Source organism: Silene latifolia, chromosome 10 (genome assembly GCF_048544455.1).
Source record: "Silene latifolia isolate original U9 population chromosome 10, ASM4854445v1, whole genome shotgun sequence".
In the NCBI taxonomy this organism is placed as follows: domain Eukaryota; kingdom Viridiplantae; phylum Streptophyta; class Magnoliopsida; order Caryophyllales; family Caryophyllaceae; genus Silene; species Silene latifolia.
Window position 1 is genome coordinate 33,341,007 of NC_133535.1, and position 17,334 is coordinate 33,358,340.

Below are 17,334 nucleotides of genomic sequence, written 5' to 3' on the forward strand. Positions count from 1 at the left end.
ATGTGGGTTAAATTCCGGTGCTTTGTTCAAGTGCTCTGTTAGTTTCGCAAGGTTTAGACAACTAGTTTTTGGGCCCGGCGTTGCACGGGCTTCGATGTCTTAAATTTTTTCGGAACGGATATTTGCAGAAGGCGGATTTTCGAGATGGCTATATATGGCTGTTGTATACAAACTGTTCTATGGTACGCAATTCTTTGTAGTTCCTGAAGATCTTTCTTGTGGTACTTGCCACTTGCTCTTCATTTGGTGGAGAGTTTTCAGTTACTTTTGACACGACAAATTCATTACCGTGTTTCTCGGAGAGCGTAAGAAGGAAGTAATGTAGCATGAAACACATAACTCAACTACTCATTCGTACAAAGAAGGATATTCCCTACGTGGAATCTACATTTATCTTATCTGAAAATCCACATTTATCTTATCTGAAAACAAGTGCACTGCAGTAAAATTGGCAGTGCACTCGGTAAGGAACTCCTAGAAAATAAAAGCAACACCAAAAAATAAGGTCGATCATCACACTATAACGACGAGAAATGAAGTCAGAAATCAAACAAAATAGACACGCCGACAGAGAATTTAATCTTTGTACAATGCAGCTCTTATAAGCGACACACACTATGCTATTTACGCGGCATCCAACTCTTATAAGCAACCCCAAAAGACAGTCAAATAATTGTTCTTGCATCATGTAAAGACGGTTTTATTCAGACGCTATTTGTACAAGCATACACATACATCCATTACATCTCTAAACTAAAGTCCAATTTTACAAGTGCATCACCTCTTATATATAGATAAACATTATTCGTCATCACTGCATCGATGACAGATGGGTTTTCCCTTATTCTAGTAACAAGGGAGTCACTGTTGTGTGAGAATTTAGCTTCACCACGTTGTTTAGCGTATCTTCTAAACTAATCATTTGGCATAACATGAACAACAAACTCTAGAGGCGTATTCTGTGCTTCTTCGGGTGGAAGCAAATCATGTTAGATCTCAGAGCACTGGGAATTATATGTCGTCGTAGGAAGAATATGGCGACTTCCATATCGCTGAACTAAACAATTTGCATTAAAATTGCAAATTCTCATATCTCGCTCTGTTCCAATAAAGGTTGCAGGAAGCACGATAGAGTGAAGCGTGACGGCTGACCTTTGTGTTCTGTCCGACTTTGTTTCAATGCCCATTTCTGTAAACTTTATTAAAGCAACTTACATCAAAAAATTAATTGCTGGGAAATTTAGAAACACAACGTATGATACTTAAAAATATGCTCATCTAGCAAAATCAAAGTGCTATTTGTTGAAAATTGACGACAGCTATCTGTAACTAATTGTTGCCGTCATCTTTCAAGTGTTATTTGTTGTGGGTAAAATAGCACAGAACTATACAAGGTGGCCACAAAAGTTGATAATCTTTATATCAGTCCACCAAAAGTAATTGTGGTTTACCTTAGTAAGGGAATATGCTCTATAGTATTTACACCTTTGAGATCTCCTTCAATATTCATGTTCGGGATACAATCATCAAAATTTATATTTTCCAAGCTACAAAATTTTTTTTTTAGAGCTTCAAGGTCTTTCTACAACTCAGAGTCAGTGTACCGTCACCTCCATCGATATTATAATGTATTGCAAAAGTACTAATTCGATATGAGTAATAGAATGATTTTGAAAAGGGAAAAAAGGGTTACCTGGAGGAGCTATTAAAGGTTTTTTGCTAGCATAAGAATTTCTTTATAAGCATTTCTCGTATAAATTTTCTAAGATATATTTTGGATGGCTTAATAAGTATAACTGATTTTGTTGTTTTAGCACGTGATAAAGCAACATAATTGCTTTCTCCGGTAGCATGAATCTTTTACTTTTTTCCTTAATTCATTTTTTCTATTTTCCGATAAATTCGGAGACCATTTTCGCATATTCTAAAAGGTAACAAATCAGATACAATGTGAGGTAAAACAAAATTGCAAGATAGATATGGTTGTAAAATGCAGTAGTAACTAATAATACTACGTAGTCAACATTATATCTAATTTACTAAAATAATACTCCCTATGTCCCGGTCATTTGTTGTCCTTTTCCATTTTGGGGTGTCTCAGTCATTTGTTGTACTTTCTATTTTAAGAATAAACTTGATGAGTAATTTGATCATTCTCATTCAATTTGTTCCACTTGTCATTTAGTTATTGGCCCTCTCCTCTTTCCTTGGTCTTTGTGCCAAAACCAAAGGACAACAATTGACCGGGACGGACGAAGTACTATTCATTTTTAGTTATACATATTAGAACAACTACATATACTAATAAAATGTGAAGTTGACGCAAATACCTGTAATTCACTTTCAGAGAATAAAATTCACTTTCACTGGAAGAAAGTCCTAGTTAACGGAGACGCCACCAACCTGTGAGCGAACTTATCTGAAAAGAAGAGTAAAAAAGAACAAAATTAATTCTATTTTTGAGGTCAAACAGAACTAAGTTAAATCAACTTACAAAAACTGAAATAACAAAAGGTTATGGCGTAAAGGCACTCATAGGTTTGTATAATGTCTTACTACAAAATTTCCTGTAACTACTACGATAATACAGTCTGATAATAGTGGTTTGGTAGTCTTATGAAATATAAGACCATTTGGCAACAATTTTACACAAGACACGGTATAAAATTTGTGAATCTGTGAATCTGGCTGTGATCAGGTATGGAATGAAAGTAGTTTATTAAGAATGAAAAGAAGTTAAAGGGACTGCAAATAAAGTTAAATAATACTCGAGTAAAAACAACACAACACACGTTGAAAAATTTCGTAAACGTAAATGAAATTATAGAGGAGGAGCAAAACTTTTAAGTTTTTGAATGTTAAATGAAAAGAAAGGATCTGGTATTCAAGCAGAAATAACTTCCAAAGTAACATGGCTATAACAACTATTACGAGCGGTCTGCTTAAGCATAATTTAATAGAATGAGCCACTTATTGTTTTAATAAAGGTAAACAAAAGTTTAGGACGAAGAAAGGAAACTCAAGATCATAGATGTGACAATGAAATTAAACTGAAAACGTCTTTGAGGCAAATCAGCAAACATATGATGTGCATCAAAATAAGACACTATATTGTATAAGAAAACACAAACTACCTCGCAAAATTAGAAATAAGTAAGGCGGCAGATCAGATGGCAACAACGTTTGAGTTTGACACACAAATCAAAACCAGAGCACAACAATAGAGAGTAATCAAGCTACAATTTGACGGAATTAATTCTAAACTGTAGGACAATAAAACAGAGAGCTTCAACATGCATATTAGGTGGTATAATGGGGCAAACAAAATGTCCAACACAAATTACGCAAACACAAGAAGCAAGGGCAATATGGGGATATACACAAATAGCGGAAAGTCATATAAGGTGGTGGGCAATGTAAGCGGTTGTATTCTAAACTAAAGAAAATAAGCTCAAGTCGTCTATAATTGAAATTGCTATCTTTGTCCAACCCAGAAGAAAATACATAGAAAATACTTTTAAAATGAACTGTAAAATTAGCTGATGAAGATGTTAGTACTTTTAAGTTATGACAGAGCAGACTGAAGGTTTAGTTGACGAAGACGCCATCAACTGACAAAAGGCTAGAGCTGAACCAAGTAGTAAAAATGAGCAAAAGCAAAACTAATAAATTGATAGCAAACAGGATTGTTTTTTTTTTTTTAAATAACAATCTAAACATGGCATAAACACAGTAAAGGTGTTGTAAAAGGCGTATAAAATGACACGTAAATGTAGGAAAACGTTAATTAGAAGCACAAATAGAATGTAAAAGGCGATATCAAAGACATATGAAGTGAACTAATCGAAACACTTCCAACCATGCTTTTCTCACCTCCTCATCTCACTCTCTCTTATCACTTCTCACTCATCCACCTCATTATTCCTCAACTTTTCAATTTACAACCAAAACACTTCTCCAACAATAATTTACACTTATTCCTCATCACTCTCTTTCATCATTTATCTCTCTTACTTTAACATACCCCACATATTTTTTTTTACATTAAAATCTATTTTCGTAATTTGTTCGGGTTTTCAACTCGATAATTAATCGACTTCAGTTTTATTAATCGACTTCAGTTGTCACCTTTATTTATGTGTTAGCTTTATTTCCGTCAGCTTTATTTACGTGTTAGCTTTATTTTTTATCAGTTTTATTTATGTGTTGTCAGTTATCAATGTAATCGTTTTTATCAATATTTAATTGTACTCCCTCTAAAATCTTATTTTTGCCCCATTTCCTCTTAATGGCAACACATTTGTGTTTGCCTCATTTCTTAACTTTCTATTTTGAGACATATTTTTGACCATATTGTCCTTATACTTTTTTGTATTTACAACTTTTGCCACTCAATTAAGGACAAACACTATTAATTTTTCATTATTTATTAGTTTCCTCCATTTTAAGTACAACCCACTACCAACTTATACATTAATTTTTCATTGTTTATTAGTTTTCTTAATTTTTGTGCCCAAATAAAATGGGGCAAACACTATAATTTGGAGGGAGTATTAGAAATGTGCACTTGCAGTGGAAATTGTCCTTTTGCAGTGGAAATTGTCCTTCAGCATTGCGCGTTTCCTTCCTTGCATAATTTATCGCCTTCGGTTTTATTATAAAAAAAGTAAGACGTCCATTAAAAAAACGATATTTAAAAGTGTAAAGAAAATCAAAAAAGGAAGAGAAAAAAAAGTGGGTGAATATATGTCAATATTACTACCTATTTGTAGAGGAAAAAAATAGAAATTATGATGTAATTATTTTTTTTAAAAAAATTAATTACAAAAGTGCGTGGATATATATCAATATTACTACCTATTTGAAGAGAAAAAAAAGATACAAATTATGGTGTAATTATTATTTTTAAATAAATTAGTTACATATTAATTATTGGGGAAAATAAAATTTGAAGACAAAATAGTTAACAAAATACAAACATGACTAAAATAATCTCCACAAAAAGTGGGCCCCCTACCTTGGATTGTGTAAAAAAAATATTTTAGCAGTAGAATTTGGTGTTCACGCTGTGTGTTTTCTTCCTTGCTTTTCCGCTGTGCGTTTTGTTCTTCGCTTTTCCGCTGCAGTATATTCATGGTTGGAGAGCTTTAGTTCCTCAACTTTGCTCTTCCTCAATTTTTCAAGGAGTCTATTCCTCATGGTTGAGGATGCTCTTACCCTCGACCTTTCATCAAACACTTAGTATGCGATCTACAAGTAGCTACGATAAACTGTGGCACAACAAGGAAAAACGTAGCTTATCACTGAAATTGATATCGTTGTCTAACAAAAGAATAAGATTACCACTAAACTTAAAACAAAGCAACTAAAATAATCCAACCATAATGAAAAAAAAACAAAAGAAAAAAAATTAACAGAGAGAAACAATATTACCGCAAACAATTTGTGATGGGTTACTTGGGGAGAAGGTCTGATTTAAGTCTATTAAATCACAAGTATACAGACAATTGAGCGATGGAGACCGGACTGATTAATGACACAGAAAGGTTATAGAGATAAGTTTGGATGCCCAATGAAGTAAAAGGTAAATAAGGTTATTGTTTGGCGATAATAAAAGTATACAGTGTAGGAGAAGATAGGTAAGAAGAGAAGATAAGAGAAGATAAGAGAGGAGAAATGAAGTGTCAATTAGGAGGAACAGATGGCAGAAGGGTGTAAGTGGCAAAAGTAAAATGCATAGCTGGCCTAAAATAAAATGGATGACTAAGCACGAGGGTGTGGCATTATAGACTTATAGTAGGCAGGGGCAAAATAGGCATGCCCAAATTACGGAGGAGGAATTGGGAAGGGCAAAGTTGGGATTAGGAGGAAATTACGCAAGAGGCATTTTCGCTCTTTTTAGGTATTAGGAAATAGACCTTAGATGATCATGTGGAACTTGTATCTGATGGCACATGCCCAAATATTTCGTGTCCAACACTTGCCCATAATTCTATAATAACCATCGAGTTAGAAATTGTTGCATAAAATATGATTATACAAATGTATGTTGTTACTTAATATTCTGTATACATAAATTCTTGTTTCAGACGGACATTTTTGGTCTTATTTTTCAGACGGATAAAATGTTGCAATTTTTTAAGAAAATGTAACCAATTAATTCACAAAATGTTATGACTAGAAATGTCATTTTTTACCCTGAAAATGATGTGAACAATAATGATAATATGTAATCAAAAATAACAACATTTTATTGTAAAATGATGACATGTTACTCGTCTTATTTCAGACCAAAAACAATGGTCTTAAGAAAACGGACCGTTCTGTATATGATTTGGAAAAATGTTGGTACTTATATGGTTGGAGGGTTGGACAAAGCTTAAGAACATTTTTTTGGCAAAGTAAAGGTTATTTGACAAATAATTGGCGTTTTGGGTTGATTTCAAACTATTTATGGTTAATAAATCTACGTTGGTACTTTTATTTTATTTTTGCTGACTTTAGCTAAAGCCGCTAGTCAGACTAGTGGCTTTAGCTATTTCCTAATATATATAAATAAATGACAACTTTCAATAATAGTTTATAGCATGATAAAGGCAAAGTCATAGAAGCCGCTAATCTAATCAACGATTTCACTCTTTAATGCTTATAAAAAAAAAGGACGAAGCTTCAGGTGTCACAAGCGGCTTTGTCTACAAACGGGAAAAAAAATAATACAAATTCTCATTGAAGACGGACATATCCATTACAAGCTGAAGACGGGTAAAGTAATATCCAAGTGGGTTGCATTTTACTTTTGTCTTATTTACCCACTTGGATATTACTTGACCCGTTTTCAGCTTGTGACGGATAATATTTTACTTTTGTCTTATCTACCCACTTGGATATTACTTGATCCGTCTTCAGCTTGTGACGGATATGCCCGTCTTCAATGAGACTTGCTGAATAAATAAATCGCTGACGTTGATCCATTGATCCCAAATAGTTTAAAACCAACCCCAAAACGCTAACACTACAAGAAAAAGGCCATTTAGCAACCAACCCTAGCAACCATTCATTAGTTAGTTGCTAATTCGCAACTAATTGACAATTGGTTGCGAATTAGCGACCAGATTGAACTTGGTAGCAAACAGTAGTTGCGAACTTGCATCTAATCGGAACTTGGTCGCTACTTTGCAATCAGATTCTCAGTGATAGCTAATATTGGTCGCGAAACGTATAAATACGTGTATACTATAGCATGTAGATAGGCGGGAGAATTTAGTTCCAAATTTTCATTTTTCCGCCAAGTGTGAGACTCTTGCCATCATATAAAACCAATTTCTAGGGTTTATATTTCCCCATCTTGCTGTAGCCGCACTCTCCTTTTCCTATTCCATATTTTTTCAACATTGTAAATAGATCCCATTAATTAACCATTTTATCTTTCCCCATCTCTAAAACGACTCAACATCCATATTAATTCACCATTTTATCTCTTTCTCATCTCTAAAACGACTTAATCCCCCTTCTTTTTTTCTTTCAAATCCTCGGGTTATTCATTCTTTTATCATTTCAATAAAATTTGTTCCTAAACAGTTCCAAATCAAGATCAAACTTCGAGTAAACGTCCATTGATTCTGGGTTTTTAAAAGGTTAACATCTTCAAATTCCATTGTTATTGCTACTTGATCCAACTTTTTGTCATTAATGTTGGTCTATTATGGTCGGTTGCTAAGTTTAACTTGACAACATTATATAAATTTGGTTGATTTATTTTATATTTAAGGTGTATAGATGTGGTATGATAAATCTTATTTGGCTTGATTTTTAGCATTTTTCGTGCATATATTGGATCTTTCTACCAAACAAATCTAATATGTGTTGTCTCACTTTTGCATTTTAGGATCAATTATTCATGTGGATGAAGAACTCAAAGTTTCATGTTTTGTTGAAGAACTCAAAGCCCAACCTTTTGTTGAAGAACTCATAGTCTCAACTTTCTTTTAGAAATTGTGCACTGCTACTTTTGCACTTTTGATTTCCTGTACTTCTCTTTCTTTCAAATTAAACAAATTTGTAGATTTCTTGTATGTTGATTATAGAGTATATAAGAAATTAAAGTTACTAATAATCTAAATTGTGGACCTGCGTATACTTTAAAATTAATTACATACAAATTTTGGGTTAGACATTTCTCTTAACCTAAAATGGGTTAGGAGTATGTATTTTTTTTTATAATTGAAAATACATTTAGCGACCAACATGGAAAAAAATAGTTGCTAAATTGATACCAATCCTAGATGGTTGCTAAATTGAAACCAATAAAATATAGTCGCTAATTAGCGACTAATTTAATATGGTCGCTAATTAGCAACCAATTTAGCAACCAATTGAATTTGCGACTGGGCCTACAGCAACTATCCAAATTTAGTCGCTAATTGGTCGCTAAATCCATTTAGCGACTAATTTTTGACTGTTAGCAACTAACTTGGTTGGTTGCAAACTGCCCTTTTCCTTGTAGTGTAATTAGTTTATCAAATAACCTTACTTTGCCAAAAAAATTCGCCTAAAATACTCTTAACTCGAAGAAGTTATGTGAATGTGTACTTCATATTCCCGTACTCACATTGTTCATAGTAATTTCGGTTAAATCCCGACTACACTCAAATAAATACGATGATTTACTCTACTTTAAATTACCAAAAATATAACAAAACCATCGTTTGAACTTTTGAAGTGAAGGAGTTCTTACTTCTTTCTAAAATCTTTGAACAAGACGGCGATTCTACCCTTTCCATAATCACAAATTCTTGTTTTAGAGGACACTTTTCGTCTTATTTTCAAACGGGCATATGTGACCATTTTATAGTTAAATGTAACCACAATGGTATAAGGAGTGTTACAGCTTATGGTAATTGGTTTTTCAATAGTGGTCACATCTAACCGTAAAACTGTTACAAAATTTCATCTTATTATTTCAGACCAAAAAGATTCGTCTCAAGCAAGACGCCCTCTTCCAAAATACTTTATCATAAATTCTGGATATACACCAAAAAAAAAAAAAAAAACCGAGCAAACACAAATTAAAAGCCGATCTAAAAGAACAAAATAAAAAGGAACACCGAACTCGGGTTCCAACTTTGAAGCCGGTGGTAATTTCACCATCCTTCCCTCTTTAATTCTCTCTTCTTTGTGTCTGAACCTCCATTATCAAAACCTTCAAGAATACACATTTCTTGTACAAACAACGAACAACGAACAACTTAAATCCTAAATTGAAACTGCTATTCAACAATTGCAAGTTTGTAACACCTTATTGCACATTTATTGATTATTATTGTTCAATGGCTTCAACTCAGCAGCATCGTTGTGTCTTCGGTACTTCCCCTTATTTTCCCATCTTAATCAACTTTTTATTCAATATTTTTGGCGGGTTTATTGAATTATGAACTGGGTATTTCTTATTTTATTGATTGATTGATTGATTGATACAGTTGGGAATATACCTTATGATGCTACTGAAGAACAGCTTGTTCAAATCTGTGAGGAAGTTGGACCTGTTGTTTCCTTCAGGTTTGTTTTTCCTTCTGCCCCAATTTAATTTAGCTCGTATCGAGTAATGCCGATTTTCTCTTTGTGTTGCTAACACAAGGGTAAGGTTTCGTACATCACTCTTACCTCGCAATTTGCGGAAGTCAATTAGGCACTGGGTGATGTTGTTGTTGGACTAACAGTAATTAGTACCCTAATTACATACAGTTACAGTTCCCGGCTTATGCTCATCAAAGATACTGCATTATACAGTTGTAAACAATTGGTAGATGATGCTCCTCGATTGTATGCTAGTTCACTTGTATGATTTTATGCTCCTAGATTACTGTTAAATTTGTCGAACCTTGCATGTATGGCATAGTGAATCGGATTGTAAAATGGGAGAGGTAATTGGAACTTCAGTAAGGTAACGGTATAGAGGAGGTTAAGAAAAAGCTAAGGGATTTAGCTGGTAATCATGCTTGTTTTAGTATTGGCAAGGTTTTAGGGAGGTGGTTAGATAGAGGCATATAGATGCTTAGATGGTAATGAATGTGTGTAAAAATTATGATGGTAGCAGACACCTTTGGTTGGCGATGAAGTTAGAGAGACCTCATTATCTTCTTGTCAACTAGACGATTCTCGGGTGTAGTTTATATTGGATCATTGAAATTAATGTTTTCGTGAAAAGTGAAATATATTTTGGTATAGGAAGGGTTGAGGAGTGATAAGGTGGGGGATAGGATAATTGGGGTCGAAGAATCAGTAAGGGACGGAAACCATTCTTGTGAGTAAAGGTGCTTTGTCTATGATTGGCTATTTAGCACAATTTTGTTTGTATTGGTCATTTTTTATCATTTGTACAGTCTGTAAGGTTAAAGAGGCTGTTGAACCTTTTTACTATTTTTTGGCCATCGAGCTGAGCTTATGTAGATATGATGCTTGATATGATGAGAACAATTATCTTTTGTTGTCACAAAGTAGGTGTTAGTTGTATTCTACTTCTACAGATGTCCATTTGAGCGGTTAGTTCTTCGACACCCCTCCCTAGTTCTTCAACATGCCTTTCAAAAGTAAAAGAATAAATATATAGTCGTGTTTGTTGGCATTTAAAGAAACTTGAATCCTTACTTATGTTAATGTCTTGATGGAACTTGTTTATTTACTGCTTCTGTTTTGAAAGGCATGCAGAAATCTTGGCAGTATCTCTGTAACAATACATATATCACAGTTGAACAAAGAAGGCAGTTTACCCAACCAAGTTTATTCATGTACACAAAAACTTATGTTAGGTAGTTTTTATCGGAGATCAATACAATAATAATTAAATGAGGAATACATAAAGATTCTAGTTGATGAACGTTCAGGAAGGACTGGTTTCTAACTTTCTAATTTCTCCAGGAATAGGCTTCCTGTTAGTTCCATCAGGGGGTTGGAGGGGGCTGTAGTCTAATCTCAGTTCTAACATTTGTAATGAGGCACATCCAGTATCTTGTAGGTGTCAGCGAGCAAGAGCTAACTGTGAGTTTCTTTTCTTATTTATTTTCTTCTTGTTTTCAGATTGGTTATAGATCGTGAAACTGGTAAACCAAAAGGTTATGGATTTTGTGAATATAAGGATGAAGAAACAGCACTCAGTGCCCGTCGCAATCTTCAGGGTTATGAAATCAATGGTCGTCAGTTACGAGTAGATTTTGCAGAAAATGACAAAGGCTCTGATAGAAATCGTGAACAGGTTAATGTTATGGATATACACAAATGTAGTTGCATTTCGTACATACATTCATCCTTTTGTGGGCTGTATGGAGAACTTTTTCCTGCAGAAACTTTTGTCTGGGCTGTGTGTCGCTGATATCTATATTTTTGCTGTTAGTAGAATAAGTAGATGTACCATGTATCTTTTTTTATTGAAGTAAATATATTTTTTTTTAATAAGGTTGTCTAAATTAAAGGCAAGTGGGTTCCTGAAATTCAATGCTCCCTTACCAAGTCATAATGTTGGGAGCTCGTGCCATGCATCTCTCATCCTGAAAACGTTGATCAGTGTTGGCTTGCATGGAGGTTATACTGCAGAGTATAGTGCCCAACTTCTGTGGGTTAGAGGTATGAGCCCTTATGGCATCACACATATAAAATCAAGTGAAGTAAGGATGTATAATTTTGATGACTAATGAAAAATACTACTTAAAGTTGTGCATAATCTTTTTGTTTAAAAAAAAATAGTTTTGGTGACTATTTGAGGCTGTTGACATAAATCATTATTTGAAATCGTCAATGACGGGTATCAGTGCAACACTAAAAAACAGAGTTGAAAGAAAAAAAAAGGTAAGAAAATCCATACATGAAGAAATGAGTATACGGAAATTAGAGAAATAAAAAAATAAAGTAATCTTGAAAATTAAAAAATGATAATAGAGGTAGATTCAACTATTCAAGTGAAAAAAGTTGAAAAAATATGCAAAATAATATTTGAGAGAGAGAAAAAAAGTAGTATTCCGTAGTATAAAGAAATTAGAATCTAATAACATTTAAAAAAAATAATACCTGGAAATAGGGGTTGACACAGTTTATCGAGTGTGAATTGTAAGTTACTTTTGATAGTTTGAACAACAACCTGCATATTGTATTCCCATACCTGTTTACCTATTACATAAGTACAATAGTACCTCAATGTATTGTATAATAACTGGGAATGTCTTTGATGACATTTTGTAACGGGCAGTTACTCTTTTTGTCTCTTACTCTTCTTACTTTGTTTGAAACCTGTCTTCACTGGGTTCAGCCTTGTGTTTCTGTGATATTTAGTATTGAACTTATTTTCCTTATCTGTAAACCTGGCTCCTTTGTATCCAAAGAACTTAAATGCCTGAACGCTTATGTTGCAGGGTCGTGGTGGGCCTGGACTGGTGACAAATGTGGGTTAGTTCAATATCATTCTCAACCTTTAAGTTTGAAGATTCACCTTAATTTCTTAGAGCAACCACAAGTCCACAATGGCTGTTCTTCTTTATTGCTTTTGGCTATAGGGATCCAAAACATCAAGTTAATTCTTTGTTGGGACGGGAGCAATTGGTTTCTCAAAATAAGAATTAGTTCTCTGTTCTCATCCAAAAACCAGTTTTTAAAGAGAGAGAAAGCGCGGGAGAGAGATGGTTGGATGTGGGTCCACTTTAGTAACAACCTTAAGTTCTTACATTGTTTTATTCACTTCTTAAATTAGGGGTTGGTCAAAGAGATGTGGCATGGAACAAACCCAAAAATAAGAACCATTGTCGTATATGAATACACAGTCGTTCCACTGTTGCTGACATTCTGGCATACTGTTATCTAACAGATGTTCCAAAGCAGATAGGAGGTCCAGCGGTCAATGTGGATGCAACACTTCACCAACCAATCGGCCTTCCAATAGCTATGACGGCTGCTTCTGTCATGGCAGGAGCCCTTGGTGGCCCTCAAATCAGTCAGATAATTCAAAATGGGTTGCAGAATCAGGCGTCAGTGGGCAATGACCCTTTAACCCATCATCTAGCCAAAATGTCCAGGACTCAATTAAACCAAATTGTACATGAAATGAAGGTAATCATCAATAAGCAGCTGTTAGCAATAAAAATCTAGATACTTTATGACTTGAAAGGAATTTATTTAGTATCAATCTATTTCAGGTGCTTGCTACACAAAACAAAGAGTTTGCTCGTCAAATTTTGCTTGCAAGCCCACAGCTACCAAAAGCTCTTTTCCAGGTTCTATTCTACTCCGTCTTCCTCAGTTAATTGCTTTTAGTCCCTCGATTTGACCATTTCCTGGTAGATTGTAGCATCTGGTTTTATGTGTGTGCTCATGCGTATATCGTCATCACTAATAGTTATCGTTCATTTATACGAAGAGAAAAGGGGCGGGAAGGGGTTGGGAGGCGCTGAAGTAATCATTATGTCTTCTTTTGCTATCAAAACTGAACTATGGTCATTATTAATCTTTAACCTTCTTGTGGGATAGTAGGACTAGATTAGTGAAGGCTATTGCAGAGTGCTATTCAGAATTAAAGTTTCTGGGCAGAATTTTAATAAACCGTAGATTGCTGTGGTGCTGCGTGATGTTCTGTTCCACACACGCATTGCTTGCTTAATGCAGCGGTTCAAATCTATAAAAAGGGAAGTAAAGTATTGATGAATGAACTAATAGCCTAGGTTTACTTGGGAGCAAAAATGAGGGGATGAAAATTTGAATATCTAACCATCATGTTATCATACCACTCCTTCACCATCCTGAAAGATGATTGTATGGACGTCAGAGGCACCGGATAACTTAAATACACATTTTTAGTAATGTAGCCCCATCCTAACAAATCTCTACTAAGGAATGACATCATTTAACATTACAATCTTGATTAAATTTAAGTACATATGCTGCTTCACATGCATTTGTTGGTTACTGATGGCGAACACAGTCTTTTTAGTTTCTCATGCACCAAAAATAGTTGTCATGGGAAGGGAAGTTCTCATAGGATCCTAACATATTTATTTATAAATATAATAAGAATTATTTATTTATTAAAAATTATATCCGCGTTTACATGGTGATCTTTTCTTTGCTTGTATATAGTCTATCGATGACTTTTTGTGTATTTTCCTGATTTGTTTTCTTTTCATTATTCTTTCTTCTCATTATTTTACGTGCCAGTGATAGATGACATCTTTTAGATAATAATACACGTCAGCGATCCTAAACCGTTTCAAGATTAATGCTCTTTTGTTGTTTTGAGATGTTGACTTCCTTAATTTAGAACCTGAAGTTATTAGAACTTTTGGATTGACCCTTGTTGGGCAGCTCTAGGCATGTACATTTGTGTTATGCATTGGATATTCGACGAGTAGTGAGGATGATGCTCATGTGTTTGTTGACGGTGATTTGCCCAACTTTTTGTTGAAATTGATGAATATTTGGCAAGAGAATTGGATGGCCTAAATAAAAAGAATGCATTGGGTATCTGTTCTTGTGGGGTTACGTAAAATCCAGGATAGCAGGTTACTATGAAATTGTGCTTTTCTGGCAGTGCTTGAATATTTTATGGTGTTTTACTGTTAATCATTTCGATAGATTACATTAGAGTCAGGTAATTTATCTTTGCTTCCTTATTGGCCAACGCAGCGCGAGTGCCTATTTAGTTGGGAGGACTTTTTTTTCCTCGAATACTTACATCTTAAACAAAATATCATTGTACATACGAGTACGTCTTATCAAAATGCCTTTTTCTAAAGCTGATCTTGTTGTGCAGAATGTCGTGATTAATCTTTTGACCATTTCTGACTACAGGCACAGATAATGCTGGGAATGGTGACGCCCCAGATGGTCAGTTGTTTAAGTTGTAGTGGCTTCTTTCTAGTAGTTCTCCTTATGATGGCATTAGAGTAACACTATTCTTTCTTGAACCTTTAGTTGCAGATGCCAAATATAAGGCAACAGGGCCCTAATCTAATAAATCAGCCTTCATCACAGCTTCCCGTGCAAAGTCAACTTCCTGCTATTCATAATGTTCCTGGGCAGCCCTCTTTCACTCCATTATCCTCAATCTCTCAGGGTTCTTTGGCGCCTAATCAGTTCTCAGCACCCATGCCACTTCCTCCACAGCCACGAGCTCAGCATCCAAATGCAAGCCATCCGGCAGTACCGCCACAAAGTGTTGTGCCTGCCCAACCTGGTCCTTCATCTCTTCTGACTGCACGCCCTCAACGCCTAGGTGGTTTACAATTGCCACCCGCACCTACTTCGTTCAGGCCCGTGCAAGCGCCACAGCAGCAACATGCGGCTGTGCTGGGCGTCCAAAATGTAAACTCTCAGCCGTCTATTCAAAGTCGTCCTTTGTCATCAGATCTGGGATATCAGGTTAGAATTGCTTTCTTATAGTTTTAGTTATCCTGTTAAACTGAATAATGGGGCACAACTTGATGAGTGTTGCTCACCAAACTTAATAGAAGAGCTGTTAGAATGAAGAATATGGTATTATAGATAGGTTTTGCAACAAAATTGCAGGTGAATATGAGCTTGGCACTAAAATTTGGTATCAATCGTGAAATATCAGTGTCTGAATGTCGCTGATGTAAATGTGTATTGAGCAGTACTGCTTGAATTTTATATACGTCTTATCAACTGCATTAAATATTTGCTTCTTAAGATCTAAAAGTTAAGTTCATTTTCCATGTTTCTAGCGTATTTTCTTTATCTTATTAATTTCACAAGCACACACCATGTGCAATTTTAAATGTTTCTCAATATTTCTCCCCCAAAATTACAAGTAATATAGATCGACTTTTGGAAATATGTTACATTGAAGGCATTTTTTTTTTTTGAAATATTTGTTGATGCGGCCAAAATAACAGTGTTTTTATTATGGTGTTATATAATGGATAGTACTGTCATTGCTCAGGTTGCCTCTACAATAAATGTGTTATTGGTATTTTTGTTGTTCAGGTTGCCTCTACAATACGCTCTAATATGACAGAAATGAACACAGTCGATTCCACGCGTCTTCAAAATGTGAGTAATCTGGCCTTCATTAACAAAACAAACACCTTGCCCAATTTGCCTCCATTATCTAATAGAGATGATTCTCAAGATCCGAATGTGCGTCCTTCAAAGCTTATGAAATTGGATTCTGGAAGAGTTGCTCCTTTTTCATCTGCTGGATTGGCTGTATCGACTGCGACTACTCCTGGACCGTCAAATACTGTTGGGAATAGCGCCATTGCAATGGGCAAAAGTTCAAATGTGGAAGTACAGAATACAGAGAAGCAATCCTCACAGGTAATATGGCTCTCCAATACTGCAATACCGCACTGACTATTTTCCCAGTCTTTCAGGCAAGCCTGTAACTGAATTATCTTTCAGCCTGTAACTGAATTATCTGACAACCCAAAAGCAAAGTCATTTTATGTTATAGGACCTCCGTCTGATTTATATTCTCGTCGTTTGACTTCGAACAGTTTTGACTTTGACTGATACTCATTGTACAACTTTTCAAAAATGAAAATATTAAAAATTTGAATGAATGTTATTTTGGTCATACCTGTAAACTATATATCGTTACAAGAAAGAAAATAAACCTGAATATTCAATTAAGCGTTTTAAAGTTCTTGGTTGCAATAAAACTGCTGCGTATTATTAATTGAAGGATCTATCGTGGGGAATCTCACGTTTGACAGTACTTATTAATAATGTGCAGTTGCAGCTTGCGCCTGATGTGGAGTCAGCCCTGTTGCAGCAAGTGTTGAGCCTGACTCCTGAACAATTGAGTTCACTGCCGCCTGACCAACAACAACAAGTCATTCAGCTTCAACAAATGCTCAGATGATATATTGTACAAGTAATCTGAAGGTTTGTTGTGTGCTCTAGAAACTTACATATAGACATGACAAATTCGCTAGCTATGTGTCAGATTGGTTCAATTCAGATTTCAGGCCTTTTCCAGGTTACTCTATTCGGATTTAAATGGGACCTGAGGTTGCACCGGGTTGAGGTTACTTAGATCTATTTATACGCCGTGTTACAGCCCCAGCATGTGTATAAAAGTGAATTAAGCGGCAATTTTGTGTACGTTGCTGCTACAAGCAATTGAGGCCATCAAATGCTGAAAGTTTAATTTTTTTGTCACTGGCGAGCTTTCCATAGAAGAATATTTTTTTTTTGTCAGAGATAGAAGAATATTGTGAATCAACAAAGCTATAAATAATAATCTATTTGGGGTTCCTGTTTTTATTGCAACTATCATATTTCAACGATATGTTTCATACATCGTCTTTATTACGGAGAATCAAGTATGCCTTTATT

At 34.9% G+C, this 17,334-nt stretch overlaps 1 protein-coding gene and 2 long non-coding RNA genes across 7 annotated transcripts; 2 read left to right on the top strand and 1 right to left on the bottom strand.

Moving 5' to 3' along the window:
- Positions 1-670: 670 nt before the first annotated feature.
- On the bottom strand, positions 671-3,758 carry LOC141608917 (uncharacterized). The gene is made up of 3 exons (XR_012527061.1): positions 3,559-3,758; positions 2,331-2,419; positions 671-1,196 (listed from the first exon to the last, which is right to left on the bottom strand). It is a non-coding gene; the product is annotated as an uncharacterized LOC141608917 (long non-coding RNA).
- A 3,584-nt stretch (positions 3,759-7,342) lies between these two features.
- Positions 7,343-8,148, top strand: LOC141608918 (uncharacterized). Its single transcript, XR_012527062.1, has 2 exons — positions 7,343-7,634; positions 7,886-8,148. It is a non-coding gene; the product is annotated as an uncharacterized LOC141608918 (long non-coding RNA).
- A 948-nt stretch (positions 8,149-9,096) lies between these two features.
- Positions 9,097-17,255, top strand: LOC141605465 (cleavage stimulating factor 64). 5 transcript variants are annotated; one of them, XM_074424243.1, is made up of 11 exons: positions 9,100-9,360; positions 9,477-9,555; positions 11,074-11,248; positions 12,399-12,432; positions 12,848-13,089; positions 13,176-13,253; positions 14,824-14,859; positions 14,947-15,393; positions 15,979-16,311; positions 16,730-16,881; positions 16,976-17,255. In XM_074424243.1, the coding sequence occupies exons 1-10, from the start codon at positions 9,327-9,329 to the stop codon at positions 16,856-16,858; spliced, it is 1,587 nt and encodes a 528-aa protein (XP_074280344.1). In that variant the 5' UTR covers positions 9,100-9,326; the 3' UTR covers positions 16,859-16,881; positions 16,976-17,255. The 5 variants fall into 5 exon arrangements, with proteins under 5 accessions (XP_074280343.1, XP_074280344.1, XP_074280347.1 ...); XM_074424246.1 differs by having other exon boundaries at positions 16,736-16,881; XM_074424242.1 differs by having other exon boundaries at positions 9,097-9,360; positions 16,730-17,255.
- Positions 17,256-17,334: the final 79 nt, after the last annotated feature.